The sequence below is a fragment of the Grammomys surdaster genome, unplaced genomic scaffold (assembly GCF_004785775.1).
Source record: "Grammomys surdaster isolate TR1022 unplaced genomic scaffold, NIH_TR_1.0 125889, whole genome shotgun sequence".
NCBI lineage: Eukaryota > Metazoa > Chordata > Mammalia > Rodentia > Muridae > Grammomys > Grammomys surdaster.
The window spans coordinates 1,262,529-1,279,337 of record NW_021620714.1 but is presented as its reverse complement, the minus strand read 5'-3'; the positions used below and the strand labels follow the sequence as shown (position 1 = coordinate 1,279,337).

Here is a 16,809-nt window from a genome sequence, read left to right as displayed (position 1 = left end):
TGTAAGCAGCCATGGCTTCAAGGCTGCTTTTTCTGCCATCTCCCCCTCCCCCAGAGTCAGGTACCATCCTGAAAGCGCTGTCTACAGCCAGCCGCAGCCTGCGTGGTTGCTACCTGGAGGAGCTGCATGTGCTGCCCCCTGGGCGCCTTGAACCTCTGCGGAGCCTGCGCATCTTGCACAGCGCGCGTGCGCTCTTCGTGGGCTTGAGCGACCGGGTTCTGCGGGTCCCGCTGGAGAGGTGCTCAACCTACCGTAGCCAGGGGTAAGCTGAGGCAAGAGGGCAGGAAGAGGGCCTATCGGTCTGTGGGGGTGGTGGCTATTCCGCCAACCATGCTTCAGAGGTGGTATTTGAGTGGTGTGGCTTTGAAGTCAGAGCCACTTTCCCTCGTATCCTCTATTTTCCAGTTGGGTGGTGCCTTTGGATAAGTCATTTAACCTCTGCAAACACTGGTTTCCTGAGCCTGAAACATCTTGGAAGGGTTTTATAATTGTTAATCAGCACTTACCACTGCCCAGGGGAGCCATGTACTTAGTGAATTGTGGTGGCTGTTATTTTTGTGGGCAACCCTAGAGTTCTGCCCTGCCAACCATCTCTAGCTCACCTGATTGATTCTCAGGCCCTTTAGTTCCGAGAGAGACCATTGCCTTTGAAACCACAGCACTTCTTACCCAGATGTGGGGCAGTGGGGGGTCAGCTCCCAACTCTTCACCTTCCTTGGAGGCAAACCAACCAGATAAGGGAGCCAGGTTGAAGAACTACAATATCTCATTGCTTTCGGTCCATAGACTTTAAACAGAGTCACAAATTTGGCAGCAATGACCCCAGTATTTAAGGGGAGAAGCCAAGGCCAAATGGAACTGTGTCCCAAACTCCCAGCCGTTGAGGCTGTCCTGTCTGTATGATCATCAGAACAGCCACATGAACTCCGTAGCCTTTGCAACAGAGTCCTCCTGGCTGTGCCATCTGTCCTTGGGATTTGGGAGGCAAATGGGCTCCATGCTGCCAACGCTTGCTCTCTGAGAGCACCAGGGGCTTGGATGGAGGCCTGCGGACAGGAAAGGAGGAAAGATGGATAGGTGTTGGAGGCTGCTAATGATGGACAGTCACTAGAGCCTCTCTCGGCCTCCACACATGGTTTTGTCAAAGCGGCACACGTTTACAAAGCCCTGCTGTGCACAGGGTACCTTGCAGAGAGGAGGCGTGTGGTGTGGGCCTCCATAACTACAGCCCTCCACACTGCAAATCGAGTTAGGGAAGAGAGAAACCCTGGCCTGGATCTGCTGTGTGGGAAAGGCAGAAGGGTGTCTTGGGATATAGATAGAATTAGACATGCGTGGGACCCCGCCTCGGCTCCACTCTCCTGAGCTGCATGGTCTTAAGCAGACTTTGTGACCATTTTGAGCTTCAGTTCTTTTGCCAGGGACTGGGGGATTTGGCATAGGGATGTCTAGTTTTGGCAGAAGTGTAAAGGTCAGGCCTGGTACTCATGATGGGCCTAGGCTTACAAGTCATAAAGGGCAGATAGTATCTTTATTCCTTTTCGTCTTTGCAGTTGCTTTTAGGAGGCTCCAGACTCCTGGGCTCTCTGGCGTCTGAGTCTATGACACCAACTACAGACAGCTGTTTGGCCAGAAAGTAGTGGCTACCTGCTGATAGTGTTTTCCTTGTTTCTGCGGTCTCTTTAAACACTTGCATTGCTATTAAACTTTTAACACACCTTATGCTCCAAGAGGTTATAAATCCCTAATAGAAAACCCAGTGGCCCAGTATTTTTTGGTACTTCACTACTCAGCCCTGCCCAGCACAGGGTGACCTTCCACCCTGGGGATGATGCTTCAGCTGTTTGGCCTACGAGGCTGGTGCAGGAGAGGCACAGGGAATGGGCCCAGAGAGTGGACTGAGGCCAGCTGAGAAGGCCAAAGGAGGATTTTGTCCTGAATCATGGTGGTGGAGCAAAGGGTTAGAGTCTCAGACTATCCAGACAGATGCTCTATAGGGCAGATCAGAGTGCAGCCAGCAGTAGCTTTGTCAGGAGGCAGATGGACATCTGTGGTGGGTTAGTGTGGCTCCATTCTACTGCAAAGCCATGGATCTGCAGTGGGGTGAGAGGACAGCGAGGGGTCCTTAAGAGTGTCTTCGGTATGCTGCCATTCTGCAAGGTGGCAGAAGGTCAACTTGGAGTCTTGTTTCCTGAGTTTGGTTTATAAGCTACTGAAGCGTTCAGTAAAAATGCTGTTCACAAAGCCACAGGTGGGGACCCGCTACCATGTACCAGGACAAGAGCATGCCTGCCCCCTACATTAAATAAATAAATAAATAAATAAATAAATAAATAAATAAATGCAACTTAAAATAATAGCTAGGTCTAACACCTAGGAATAATCATATTATCATAAGGTTAATAAAATGAGAGAAGCAAGGGTGTGCAGCTAACAAGCTTGTCAGGGAGCCAAGCGGCAACCACAGCCGTCAGAATTAGTGCTGTTGGGATGGGGGAGGCTTCGTTACAGTCTAGGCGTTTCATGTTTGTCCCCGTTCCTTCCAAAGTTGGCAGGAAGATCAAAGTGGGTAAGCAGAGACACCACCAGCCTCCTCCTCTGCGCAGCATCCAGGAGCTTGCCTCTACCTCTTTTAATTAGAGCAATCTCAGTTCCACAGTGTCTATCCAATACTCTGGCTTGGCCAGAGAGGAGCTAAGAGCCAAGATGCTCAATGCACGAGTCTGACCTTTCCTTCTTCCGGTAGACCTTTCCCCTCAACCCTAACTCACTCACAGATATCCTCTGCACCCCACTCCCATGAGTCCAGGGTTAGGCCCAGGCTCACCAGCATCTCTTTCCAACCAGATCCTTGTTCTGGGCAGTCTTAAGTAATTCTCATGCTCTCAAAAGCCCCATGATGCTGTTTCTACCCTGGACAGCTCCACCCACCCCCTAATGACTTCAGGGAGCTAGGATCCTCTAGTTTACAATGCCCTCCATCCATCTCTGTCCTACTTGTGAGCCTGTGGAATAAACCTGCTTCCTTTTGTAACAGCCGCTTGAGATGCTACAGTTTCAAAAAAAAAAAAAAAAAAGGCACAGTGATGTATTATTGACCTGATGGCTCCTTTCATGGAAGAACTCTAAATTTCTACCGCTTTCTATAGTAACTGGCACTCTCATGCTCTTTAGCATAGAGCTTTCATTTTCTAAAGCACAGCCCTTATTCTGTCAGCTTCGAAGTGCCCATTAGCCCAAAGGCAGTGTGGACTCACCTGAGGAGCCCCTTTAGTTACTAGCTGCAGCAGGAGGAGGCCCTGGAGAAGAGAGTCTCAAATGCCTCTCAGACCGTCAGGTCAGGGTAGAGAATCTGGCCAACTCCCCCTCCTCCGACTCCCCTTCCCCTCCCCCTCCTCTTCTCCCTTCTTCTCCTCTTCTTCTTCCTCCTCCTCTTCCTCCTTCTCCTGTTCTTCTTTTTCTCTCTAAATCTTAACTGGAAAAGCAGAGAATGTGAGAGGACCTGGGGCAAGAAAAGCAGGGCCAGTTTCTACTCTTTCTCCTGTGTCTCTATTCTGTCAGGACTGGAGGTGGGGGAAACAAGATTCCACTTGACTTGGGACTTTAACAAACATGACTGTGGGACAGAAGAAGTTTTCAACCATAGTTATTCGCCAGAGCTTAAAGATTCTAAAGCCAGGACTTCTAGACTTCCTGGACTTCTAGTTCCAGAGGTCCAAATGCTGGGAGAAGTTTTGTTTTGTTTGCTTAAGCATTTCAAAAGATGCCTTGCAAGTTAGGATTTGCACTCAATACGGGAAGCTACTGCTTTAGACCCAGCAAGGCTCTGGGGGAAACAGTAACGTGAGGCACACTGGGTTCCTCCAGAATCTTCTGCTTTAGTCTTCCATGAGCTGGCTCAAACTGTCCATCCTTAGCACTCTCTCTGCTAGCACACATTTGTTTTTGTTGAGTATAATCTTATTTTGGGGTTTTGAGGGTGTTTATCAGCAAAGCACTTGTCTTGCAAACATGAGAACCTAAGCTCAACATCCATCACCCACATAAAAATGCCTGGTGTGGTGGCTCCCACATGTAGTCCTGTCATTGAGGTGGAGATTGGGGGATCCCGGGGCTCGGTAGCCAGCAATGCAGCTTAATTGGTGAGCTCTACAGCCCAGTGAGAGGCCATGTTGTAAAGGAGGTGGATAAGTGACACCCAAGGTTGTCCTCCAGCTCCCACTTGCGAGTGTGCATGCCCCACACACACAAAGAATCTTAATTGTCATCATCTACATCCTGGCTCTATTGAGTTCTGACTGGTTGAATTTTCTTCTTCTTGAGCCAACTCTGAGTTTGTGGACATTGTCTCAAAGCCATAGGTTGCCGGTATTCCTGGTGCACTTGGGTTATTTTGAACCCCACAATGTCCAGTTTGGTAGATTCTGCTGGTGAAAAAAAAAAATCCTGAAATCAAACTGATGGTTTGATTTGATACAAGTATGCTTATGGTATAAAATGTGTAAATGCTGTCTTCAAGTGAGTAAAGAAGAACCAGATTCACTAGCCACAGACATGGGAGTACTGTGGATTCCCAGGAAGGCCACAGTGTGCTCAGTGGGGTCCAACCAAGGCCTCTTCCACAGATGCCCATAACACCACCTGAATTATACAAGATTGTGGGTCATCCTGGAAGAGGGGATATCAGTGCCTTCTTCAGTCCTTTCCTCTTCTGTCTTCTTTGCATGACTCTCACATGGCCTCCTTCTCCCCCTGATGCTTGACATGACCTACTGAACTCACTAAATGTGAAGAACTTGAAGGAGCCTGGCATGGTGTCTTATGCAACCAATCCAAACACTTGAGAGTCTAAGAAAGGCTCACTGTGAGTTTGAGGCCAGCCTAGGCTACATAGTAAGCTCCGAGCCAGCCTGGATAGTAGAGTGAGACCTTATCTATTAATTAACTAAGTAATTAGTCAATCAGTTAAACCATGGCTAACAAATGACTGTCCGTGAAGCTTCAAGAGAAAAAAAGAATTCCATCCCAGGGACACCAAAAGCTACAAGCTCTTGGCTCCTGTGTGTATCCCTTTGGCTCTCAGCATTCTTAGCCCCTTTGGCCACTGGGAAAATCCTTTTGTAAGCATGCACGATGCTGTGAACTCACCCACCCATCCTCTTACTGCCTCTGTTCCTTCTTAAGACCTCTCCTGACTCCTCACCTCCATTTTTGGGGTCCCTTTCCGTGTGTTCTCCCAACTCTTCCTAGTGGAACAGAACAGGGTAAAAGCTTGGGAAGCAGCAAGGGGATCAAGTGTGCCCTAGAGTGGCAGCGGATTCACTGTGGGGCTGGAGGGCCCCTTCCTTAGTCCTCCATGGTCTAGTACTCTCTTTAGTCAACAGTGAACAGCAAATCCTGACTCCATAATCCTCACAGAACTGTTTTTTCCTCCTTGAAGTCCTACTAGCAGAGATTTAACTTTCTTATTAAAAAGGGCCATGTTCCCTGAGTAACTCAGAAGGAAAGGAAGAAAGGAGACCTGGGATGTAAGTCTGGCATCTGGGGCATGCACTGGGGTGTGAAGCACTGTCTTTCTGGACATTGCAGGAAGGCTAGCTCTGAGGCCCGGGGAGGGTGGGTGGAATAGCACCATCGACTAGCAGCTCAGCTCATTCTCCCAATGCTAAAATGCTAGCTGCTTCTTTCTTCCCCCAAACGGCTCAAGCATCACAAAACTACACGTGACACTGGACTGTTTTCAGGTATCCTGTGTTTTGAAAAATGGGTCCACATCCAGTCATGGTGTGGAGTTCAGTGGGAAGGCTGAGTGGATGGAATGGAAGGAGAGGACCATTGGGAAGCCTAGGGCTGGCTCCAGTTCCACAAAGTTTCTGTGATCACTGGGAACCTCCTCTCTCCTCTTCTTTGTTCTGTGCAAAGACCTGGCCATCCTAGTGGCTCAAAACAGCATCCTCCTTTACAACTTGGGCATGGTCCTGAGGCTTTCAGAACCACTCTACCACAGAGACTCATGTTGGGGAGAACTCGGGTACAACTGTTTCTGCAAGCTCCTCAGGGGGTTTTCATATGAGCCAATCTTAAGAACAACTTTCTGAGGGTCTGACAGGAAAGGACCTCTGCAAATCGCACCTCCTCCAGTGGTCCCAGGTGAGGAGTAATGGGACCTACCACCTCTAGGGAAAGAAAGTTCTTGCTGAACTCTCTGGGTTCTTCCTGCCTAGAACAGCAGCAGGCTTACCTCACTGGGTTATTTTATTGAACTCATTCGTGCCTTGGAAAGTGCTCTAAAGGATACCAGTCACACAGCAAGCGCACCGTGAAGCTAAATTGTTTCCTCTTTCATCTTTCCGGAGCTGGATGTGGAACCTAGGGCCTTGAGCTTGCTGAGCAAGCGCTCCACCACTGAGCTAAATCCCCAACTTTGAACTTAATCCTTTTCATAGAAGAAAATCAGGATAAAAAGAGGTGCCCACAGGGGGGTTGTTCAGGTACTTTCTAGGGACAAAGCTGAGCCTGGGAAGCCAGTGAGCTTGAGGCTCAGGACCTCTATCTGGCAGGGCATGCCTGGGAGCACGGGACCCCTACTGCGGCTGGGACGGGAAGCGGCAACTTTGCAGCACGCTTGAGGACAGCTCCAACATGAGCCTGTGGATCCAGAACATCACAGCTTGTCCTGTGAGAACCCTTGTGCGCCCGCTCCTTCCCCTTCCCCTCAGTGCCAGCTATGACTCCCCATCAGTGTGTGCTCCGCGGGCCCCGGGATTTCATCCCTCCGCTGTCTCTGCCTTGTGTGACTAGAGTCTTGCCCCCTTATTTGAGTCTGCAGGTACGAAATGTGACACGGGATGGGGGCTTCGGCCCATGGTCACCATGGAAACCGTGTGAGCACTTAGATGGAGACAACTCGGGTTCTTGCCTGTGCCGGGCCAGATCCTGTGACTCCCCAAGGCCTCGCTGTGGCGGCCTCGACTGCCTAGGGCCAGCTATCCATATCGCCAATTGCTCCAGGTAGGTGAGGACAGGTTTTGTATGGCGTCTGTTTAGGACTCGTACAGAGAGAATTGGGGAAATGGGGCATCTCACCCAGGTGTTTACACTTCAGTGAAGTGCCGGGGACTGGACAGGAAGCTAACGTCTGAGACAGGAAATACAAGCATTAGGAGAGTTTTCACATCAGTGGAAGAAGCGTCTCTGCCTCGTGGGAGGAAATGCAAAGAGAAAGACTGGACAGGCATGGGAGTTGCTGCCAAAAGCTAGCTGCAATAAGCTTGAATGTTCCAAACTTGAGGGACAGCGTGAGATGATGACCCAGGCTGCACTATCTAGAGGCATGGCCTTGGCCAGCTCTCTAGCTACTCTCTTAAGTAACTACGATACCCCTGAGAGTTGCTGTGAAGGTTAAGAGATAATGCCTTTAAAGAAATAACTGTACTGCCTGGTTCTTGGGAACTGTGGAAAATAGTTATTATCACAACTAACCCATGGTTTTAGAAACTCTTCAAATAAATATTTTATCTACAGTCCCTAATTTAACCCTCACAGCAACCTCAAGGGTTGGAATTCAGCCATTAGTCTCATTTTAAGGACAAGGGTAACAGTAAGCAGAAAGTCTAACTTTGATCCCTTCAGTCAACTTGGGCATGAATGTCTGAGGCTAGGGAAAGAGAGTGCAGGGGAGAAGGGAGGAAGGAGAGTGAGGACTAAGAGACGTGGGTATCTGAGAAGGGGGAAAGAAGGTTTCCGGTTGGAATGGTAACTGAGACCTCTAAAGAGTGTGTCCTTTTGCCTGTCTGTGTAGGGGCCCGGCCCTATCACTGTGTCCTTGGCCCTGAGCACAGCCTGATATATGGAAGAAGGCTCTCAATACATATTTGAGGCATGAATGAGCAAACGGATGAATGCACGAATCTGCCTGAGCCAGCCTGGTTAGGAGCTGATATTTTCTGTCACTGTCTCGCCAGTCCTGACAACAATACAAAATCCATCTGCCTCAGATGCAGCCCAGATCTAAGAAGCTGGGGCTCAGAGGGGCATGTGTCTCTGTCCCCTCCCACTCCACCAGGAATGGGGCGTGGACCACATGGTCATCGTGGGCTCAGTGCAGCACGTCCTGTGGGATCGGCTTCCAGGTCCGTCAGCGAAGTTGCAGCAACCCGGCGCCCCGCCACGGGGGTCGCATCTGCGTGGGCAAGAGCCGGGAAGAGCGGTGAGCTAGCTGCGCTTGCAGGGATGCTGGCACTGGGATGCAGGATCCATCCGGGCATCCTCCAGCCTGGATTCTGGAGCTGGGATGGCAGCGTCTCTCCTTAGGATGACATGCCTCCCCTTCTCCCCAGGTTCTGTAATGAAAACACGCCTTGCCCGGTGCCCATCTTCTGGGCTTCCTGGGGGTCCTGGAGCAAGTGCAGCAGCAACTGTGGAGGCGGCGTGCAGTCGCGCCGTCGTTCTTGCGAGAATGGCAACTCGTGTCCGGGTTGTGGCTTGGTGAGGGCGTGGAGCTGGGGCGCGGGGTGCGGGGAGACCTACAGGCCGAGGGGAGGGTCTGAAACCACTCTCACCCCGAAGGAGTTCAAGACTTGCAACCCTGAGGCCTGCCCGGAAGTGCGACGCAACACCCCCTGGACGCCCTGGCTGCCGGTGAACGTGACCCAGGGTGGTGCGCGCCAGGAGCAGAGATTCCGCTTCACCTGCCGCGCGCCGCTGCCGGACCCGCACGGTCTGCAGTTCGGCAAGAGGAGGACGGAGACCAGGACCTGCCCGGCCGACGGCACCGGAGCCTGTGACACCGACGGTACAGCCAGGAGAGGTGGGGAGGGCGGGAGCCGGGGAGGCCTGGGGCGGAGGGGGAAGCCCAATGTCAGGGTCGCTGAGCCCGCGGCCCTCTGCAGCCCTGGTGGAGGATCTCCTGCGCAGCGGGAGCACGTCCCCGCACATTCTGAACGGAGGCTGGGCCGCCTGGGGTACGTGGTCATCCTGCTCCCGGGACTGCGAGCTGGGCTTCCGCGTCCGCAAGAGAACTTGTACCAACCCGGAGCCCCGCAACGGGGGCTTGCCCTGCGTGGGAGACGCTGCGGAGTATCAAGACTGCAACCCGCAGGCTTGCCCAGGTTAGGTTGTGGAAGGAAACCTTAGCCTGGGGCAACCCGGTCCACAGGAACTCTCAAGCCTGGGAAGATGATCTCCTCTTTCTGGAAATTAATTCTGCAAAGAGTCCAAGGATCCTTTTTTTGTTTGTTTGTTTGTTTTGTTTTTGTTTTAAAGACAGGGTCTCAGTATCCCTGAAACTCGCTGTCTAGAATAGCTTGAACTCAGTAAGATCTGGCTTCTGCTCTCACCATTGACTCGGTGACAACTGGGATGGAGCAGGAGCGAGATCTTTCTTCATTACTGCCTTGCCTTTTCTTTCCCTACTGAGCCAGCTAAATAGGGAGCTTGATTTAAGATGGGACTGATATGGGGTTTTGGAGGACACCCCTTAATACTGTGACCTGTTGAATTTGGGTGAGGTGGATGTTGAGGGGAAACCCAGGACAGCCTCCCTCTCACACCCAACCCACGCTTACAGTGCGGGGTGCCTGGTCCTGCTGGACTGCGTGGTCCCAGTGCTCCGCATCCTGCGGCGGTGGCCACTATCAACGCACCCGTTCCTGCACCAACCCCGCCCCGTCCCCAGGTGAGGACATCTGCCTCGGCCTGCACACGGAGGAGGCCCTATGTGCTACACAGGCCTGCCCAGGTACTGGGTACATCTGACTGGGGTTGGGGAAAGCTATTGCCCTGCTAAGCCTCAACAGGAAGATCCTGAGACATCCAACCTCATCTCAACCTGCAATCCACAGAAGGCTGGTCACTGTGGTCTGACTGGGGTGTCTGTACGGAGGATGGGGCCCAGAGCCGGAGCCGGAGCTGTGAGGAGCTTGTCCCAGGGCCAGGTGCCTGTGTTGGCAACAGCAGCCAGAGCCGGCCCTGCCCCTACAGTGAGATTCCTGGTAAGTCCTTTTGCTAGAACTGACCTGTCATGCACCCCTTGGTCACCATCACACACACTCCAGAGCTGAGATCCGAGAACAGGATGAAGCATCAGAAATGATACATTTGTCTCATATTCGGGATACTCACACTACACACCTACACAATGGGCCATCCAGAGAAGTGGGGCCATCTATAGAGAAGTCAGAAGGAATGAAGGGCCTAAAGTCACTGACCTATAGGTTCTCTTTCTTAGATGACGACCAGCCCAGACAGGAGTCCTTCCTGCTCACTCTATTCTAACCTTCTCCATCTGTCTCTCTGCAGTCATCCTACCTGCTTCCAGTGTGGAGGAGACCGCCAGCTGTGCAGGTAAAAAGAGTCACTCGTGTCCCTACCCTCAGTCTCTCGGCCACCACTCCAATCTGAATTCTTCCCAATTCTACAGACAGCTAAGCCTGGGAAGGTCCCCATGTGGCTTCAAGGTTGGAGGACTGCACAGTTCCCTCCATCAGAGGACTGCACGGTTCCCTCCTAGGCTAGGATGCATCAGTCTGCGTCCAAGAAAGTCCTCTACCTCCAAGCTTTCTGCTGTCCAACTGCACCTATGGGCTATCCTGGGAGAGAAGGCCCTGGAGACAACCTCCCCAACCTCTCTCTTTCCTTTCCTTCTGGATCCTAAGCTCTTTCCTTTTTCCGTGTTCTGAAACCTCCTGAAGCTGTCACTGTCCCCGGAAGACAATCAGAAGGCTGCCTTTCTCACTACCTGCTTCTCTTCCTCCAGGGTTCAGTCTCATCCACCTGATAGTCACTGGTGTGTCCTGCTTCCTGGGATCTGGGCTCTTGACCTTGGCAGTGTACCTGTCTTGCCAGCACTGCCAACGCCAGTCTCAGGAGTCCACGCTTGTCCATCCTGCCACGCCTAACCACTTACACTACAAGGGCGGGGGCACCCCCAAGAATGAGAAGTACACCCCCATGGAATTCAAGGTGGGAACTTCTGTGTGAAGCAAAGGGCAGGGTGATGGGTACTGTGGTCCTGGCTCTCGTGGTCACATAATGGAGGATCATGTCAAAGCTAAGCTTTTCCCTTAATGGCTGGCTCCAGGACCCCTTCCTCATTGCTTTTCTCTGATTCCTTTTCCTTCCCATAGACACTGAACAAGAACAACTTAATTCCTGATGACAGAGCCAACTTCTACCCACTGCAGCAGACCAATGTGTATACAACCACCTACTACCCCAGCCCACTGAACAAGCCCAGCTTCCGGCCTGAGGCCTCACCTGGACAGCGCTGTTTCCCCAACAGCTGATCCCACCCTCCTGGGACTCAGGCTCCTTGCCTTCCCAAGGCAGAGAACAGTGGAACGGGACCGTAGAACCACTTTGGTTTTCCCTCTGCGCTGGGCCGGGAACTTGCTGCCTGGGCAGTGGGGGTCCTGTCAGGCTTCAGAAAGCTCTGGCTATCACTGACCATGGGAGAGAGGGCTGGCTTCAGTCTGGCACATGGCTGCCGATCCAGCTCAGCCCAGGCCGCATGGTCTCCTGTGACCCGCCATCACTTTCCCCTGCCATGTCTGAGCTGTGGACCTACTGGGTATGTGAGGAACTTGGAGAGTAGAGACGGAGGAGAGTGGGCTCTTAGGTTTGGGTTGGAAATGACTTCCAACAGCCACCACCAGCTAGGTCTGCCCCTTTTTACTGATCCCCCATACCTGGCTGCATCCAGGTTATCAGTGAAAGGAATTCATCAAATATCCCATCAAATGTTCCAGAAGTTTCAGATCTCGACCCAGGTTTGGAGCACTCTGATGCTGTTCTGTAAGTGTCACGGGACCAGCGCTGACCTAGGTTGGTCACCTTTGTCAGACGGTCTATATCTTGATCAGAGGCATCCCTCTGGTAAGAGGCAGTGAGGACTGAGAACCAGAGGCTAGACTGTGCTGAGAGGCCCTTCACAGTTCTCTTGGCACAGGTCTTAGCCTTTCCTTCAGAATGCTCCCAAGGTGGCCCAGAAGGAAGGAAGACTCTAGACCACAGGAGGCAGAGTCTGGCCTCCATGCTATGGAGACTGTTGCTGCTCTAGATTTGTTGGCTGAGAATTACTTGAGAGTCTTTGCAGGCCCCTCATGTATTCAGGAACACACACACACACACACACACACACACACCATCTGCTACAGCAACAAAAAGGATGTTAAGCTGTGGCATTATTAATTAAAGATGATATCCAGTCTCCAAATGGAACTGTCTTTGTGCATATGTGTGTGGGCCCTCTTGGCATGGTGTAGTCCATCAACACAATGCTCTGAGGTAACAGATGGTTTCTCAAGATGGAGGAAACGACTCAAGTGGAGTTTGACTTTAACAGAGGCCATCCTTCTGTGTGTGGGTTTATGTGCATGTGTGCGCTCATGCACATGAACCGCACACACACATTCCTCTTTCAGAGAAGAAGCTGGAGTAGGGGGTAAACAGAGTTCACCGCTGAGTCCACAAGGTACAGCAAAGGCAACATCAGGTGTGGGCCTGCCCTGAGCAGCTCCTGTGTGGAGATGGGGAATCCAGCCGGCGGCATGATGAAGAGGATTCATGAGATATGCTGGAAGCTGAGTATAACAAAACCCAGTTGAGAGATGATGCCTGTGAGCGGGTGAGGCCTAATGGAGTTTGTGCAGGATTAAATAAAAATCACCTCAGAGCTTCAGCCCTCCAAATCAACGTGATCATTGTGGACACGATTGATGGACATGTTAAATTTAGAGAACAATTTCCTGGCTTAATTGGATAGATCAATTCTCATAAGATTCTCCGCAAAATGGAAGGTAGGCAGGCTAGGAAGCCTGCACTCTCTGTGGCTGAAGGGTAGATAGCCTTGGGGACCAAAGGAAGAAGTGCTTGAAGCTTGAAGGTGTCTGGAAGAAAGAGGGGCAGAGCCTTCCTGGAATTTTGCTGTTCACACAGACAGTTCAAATGGCAATGCCCCTGGGCCAAGGGGAATCCGAATGTTTGTGGCTCTCAAAACATTATGGTTGTGGTTCCCTGTATGGTTCCTGTCCGTCACATAAGCATAGAGCTTAGGGATGGGGGGAGGGTTGGGGTGGGGGGGAGCAGAGCTGTGGGGCATTTAGATCCCGGAGTTTCACTTGCCCTGAGCCTGGTAGTGCTAACTAATGAAAATTCAAAGTAGTCCAAGGTCAGTACATCTGTCTGCCTCACAAGTATCACTCATGTGTGACCAAGTCAAGGGTAGTGGTCATGGAGAATTACCAGGCAAAATGTACTTCTAGTGCTAGGAATGATGTCACTGCGAAGGTAAACTCTTGGGAACGTAACACACACACGTGAATTCTCTTATAAGGAGGCTATCCTCAGAACACACAGGAGGCCACACTGCAGACAGAGGAGCTAGAGTGGTTGGCAAAGGCTATTTAACAAATATACCCAGCCCAGAACAAAGGACCCCCAAAGCCATTGTCTTAGTTAGGGCTTTACTGCTGTGAACAGACACCATGCCAAGGCAACTCTTTCTTATAAAGGACAGCATCCAATTGGGGCTGGCTTACAGGTTCAAAGGTTTAGTCCATTATAATCAAAGTGGGAGCATGGCGGCATCTAGGCAGATGTGGGGCTGGAGGAGCTGAGAGTTCTACCTCTCGTTCCAAAGGTAGCTAGGAGAAGACGGGCTTTCAGATAGGTAGGACAAGGGTCTTAAAACCTATGCCTACAAGTGACACACCTACTCCAACAAGGCCATACCACCTAATAGTGCCACTGCCTTGGCCAAGCATATATAAACCACCACACTCTCTTACAATCTCTCTCTTACACGCCCTGTCAAGGAAGTATTCTCTGTCAGATCTCAAAGAAAAGCAGGCTTTCTCTACCCAGCTGGTTCTGAAAGTGAGGACGAGGCAGGAGCAGGTGCTTCCCTTTGGCCCTTTTATGTCTTTCTCTGTGTATAAGTAAGCCCACTGCCTTAACAGCATATATATTCATCGCAGACAACTTGGAGGCTCTGGGAGACCCAAAATCTTCCAATGATTATACTAAAAACCAAGACAGAGCTCTAAAGATTCTAACATGTGGTGTGAAGATAATTCTTCCCCTTTCTCCCCCTGCCCCCCACCAAAGCAAAGGGAATGGAAAACAAAAGCTCTGACTCCATTTTCAATAAAACTAGGATGTAGTTCTAATCCCAACTCATAATACAGTTGTCTGTCTGTATTCTTGGGGAATTGGTTCCAAGGTAATGCCCCTCCCCCACCACCACCATGGATGCCCAAACTTGTGGATACTGGTGGTCCCTTATGCAAAATGGAGTGAAATTTGCATGTAGGCAGAGCACAGCCTCTTGAACCTTCTTGGATTACTTCTGATACTTAATGTGTTGTGAGAGCACTGTGAATCACTGCTCCATATTGTTGAGGGAATATCAATGAGAGGAAATGTTTGTGTGTGCAGTTTGGATGCAGTTTTTCCCCCAGATGCTTCCCACCTGTGCTTGGTTGAATGTGCAAATGGAAGCTCTGGACGGGAAGGTTAGCTGTCTGTGACAGAAAGCAGGGGAAGCAACAGGGTCCCCTGGGGAACGGGGATAGGATTTCAGAATGGATTTCAGAAAGGATCAGAAATTATGGGGAGAGTGAGAAAGAAACTAAAAAGAGGGGGGTGGTGTGTGAAAATCAACCTGTGAGCTTCAGCTGGATCCCGGAGTCCTGGAGTTTTATGCTGCATGATTTAAAAAAAAAATTGGTAAAATAAAAGACAGGTACAGAAAAGTCAAGCAGAGCAACAGGGTAACATGGGGCAAGACCTTTGCAACAAGGGCTCAGGTCAAGAAGCAGAATGAGGACAATTGTCCCAGGATGCCTTTCCTTTCACCCCCTCCCTCAAATTGTTATGGGCACCAGGAGAAAGGTGAGGGTTAATGTAAGGAAATACAACTGCTGCTCACCACATGGCGAGACCAGAGCCCTTTTCTATAATGGTGACAATGGAGACATTGTATGGTCTTATAACGTGACGATGTATCTATGACTTTAGTCTTAGGAAATGTGACCCAAGAGGGACGAGTCTCAGCTACTGATGCTAATTGAATGTTGGGGTGAACATTAGGACAGAAAGAAATGAAGACCCCTTTTATTTTTCCCACCATCACCGTGGTGTATGTTCATTAAAGAAAACTTGAGGCCAAGAACACCCACCTGCACCTTGCCACAAAGTGCTGCATTAAAGATGGGCCTTCGCTCTAACTGTACTGTGCTCTTTGAACCATGTACATCCAAAGCTATGAGCTAAATGAACGTGTGTGTGTGTGTGTGTGTGTGTGTGTGTGTGTGTGTGTGTGTTAAAAGGAAGAAGAATAAGAAGAAAGATAATTTTTGGCATGGGCTGTGGTGTAGCTCATTTGATAGAGTACATACCTTGTATCCATGAGGCTGAGTTTGATTCCCCAAACAGAAAAAAAAAAAGATAATTCATTAGGACTGGAGATAGGTCCTAGTTATCAGTGTTTGCTGAGCACACACAAAGCCCTGGGTTCAATACAGAATAAACTTGGCCTGGTGGCACGTGCCTATAATCCCAACCTTTGGAAGGTGGAAGCAGGGGGGTCCTATATAGTGAATTTGAAGACAGCCTGAGATAAAATGGACTCTGTCCCCCCCCCCAAAAAACCCCATAATTTTGGAATACAAAAAAGCCTAATAAAATATCAATATCCTAAAGAGATAATTATCAATATCTTAATATGTCTTTTCCAGACATTTCTCTGTGATTATATGTGAGTTTGGTATTGGAATTTTATAAAAATAAGTCATACTAATTATTCTGATTTTTAACACATAACATTGTATCCTAATTTTCTTACATTGTTAGAAATCCTTCCAAGCCTCAGGGTCTTTTGCAGGCCTGTCCTGGCAGTGGGTAGGGAGAACAGGGAGGGCCTTGTTTACAGAGTCCCATGTGTGATAAGGTTTACCAACTCTGTCTCTTCAATTAGAGAAAACGAAATCTTTACACATTTCATTACCTCACAGTATACTTTGAAAAGTCTGAAATATTCTATCACTTGAACTTCGTTTTCATTACCTAAATTTGTTCTCCCCTACTTTATAAATACATCATCTGACTACATGAATTTGTCAGAATTTACATTACCCACTCTTATTGTTTCATATTTTCTTTTACCAAAGATTACTATTCTGGGTTTTTCTTGTGCATTTTTCTCACACGCCCTTAGGCAGGCAGGTAATGAGCTTGTCATGTGGCTTTCTGGGTTAGTCATGGTACAGTGGGAATACACTGCTGGCCAGACTGTGACTTGTGGTCACATCCCTTGGAAGAGAACGTTGGCCACAGATATAGCTGTGCTTCCGAGAATTTCACCTGGACGATCAGGTGCCTTGAACCCATGCCCTCACACTGGAACCTACAAAACCAATTTCAGGCCGACCAGGGATACGTAGTGAGATGCTGAGGGGACCAGACAGAGCTCAGCAGGTGTCAAGCTTGGCTTCTTGAGTTCACTCCCCAGGACCCACATGATGGAAGGAGAGAAATGACTCCGATAGGTCGCCCCCTGACCTCTATGTGGGTAGCATAGCAAATTCACAAGTGCAGGGACACATTTGTACACACAAATAGTGTAAAGTTTTAATTGAAAGAATATGCAGCTGGACATAGTGGTGTACAGCTACGATCTCAGCACTCAGGGGACAGTCTCAAGAGGGTCATTGCAAGGTGGGGTCAGCATGGTCTATGGTGTTAGTTCTAGGCAGCCAGGGCTATATAATGAAACTCTGTTTCTCTTAAACAACAAATAAACCAGGGAGG

At 49.9% G+C, this 16,809-nt stretch overlaps 1 protein-coding gene across 2 annotated transcripts in view; it reads left to right on the top strand.

Moving 5' to 3' along the window:
• The window catches only part of Sema5b (semaphorin 5B), a 39,575-nt gene extending 28,290 nt beyond the window's left edge, over positions 1–11,285 (top strand). Inside the window, exons 10-21 of one of the 2 annotated variants that reach the window (XM_028752262.1) lie at positions 55–262; positions 6,561–6,678; positions 6,830–7,011; positions 8,066–8,209; positions 8,340–8,487; positions 8,569–8,794; positions 8,892–9,110; positions 9,569–9,739; positions 9,843–9,992; positions 10,300–10,344; positions 10,757–10,962; positions 11,127–11,285. In XM_028752262.1, the coding sequence (XP_028608095.1) occupies positions 55–262; positions 6,561–6,678; positions 6,830–7,011; positions 8,066–8,209; positions 8,340–8,487; positions 8,569–8,794; positions 8,892–9,110; positions 9,569–9,739; positions 9,843–9,992; positions 10,300–10,344; positions 10,757–10,962; positions 11,127–11,285 (1,976 nt within the window). Of the gene's footprint in view, positions 1–54; positions 263–6,560; positions 6,679–6,829; positions 7,012–8,065; positions 8,210–8,339; positions 8,795–8,891; positions 9,111–9,568; positions 9,740–9,842; positions 9,993–10,299; positions 10,345–10,756; positions 10,963–11,126 lie in introns of both variants that reach the window. The other variant, XM_028752261.1, reaches the window with a different exon arrangement.
• Positions 11,286–16,809: the final 5,524 nt, after the last annotated feature.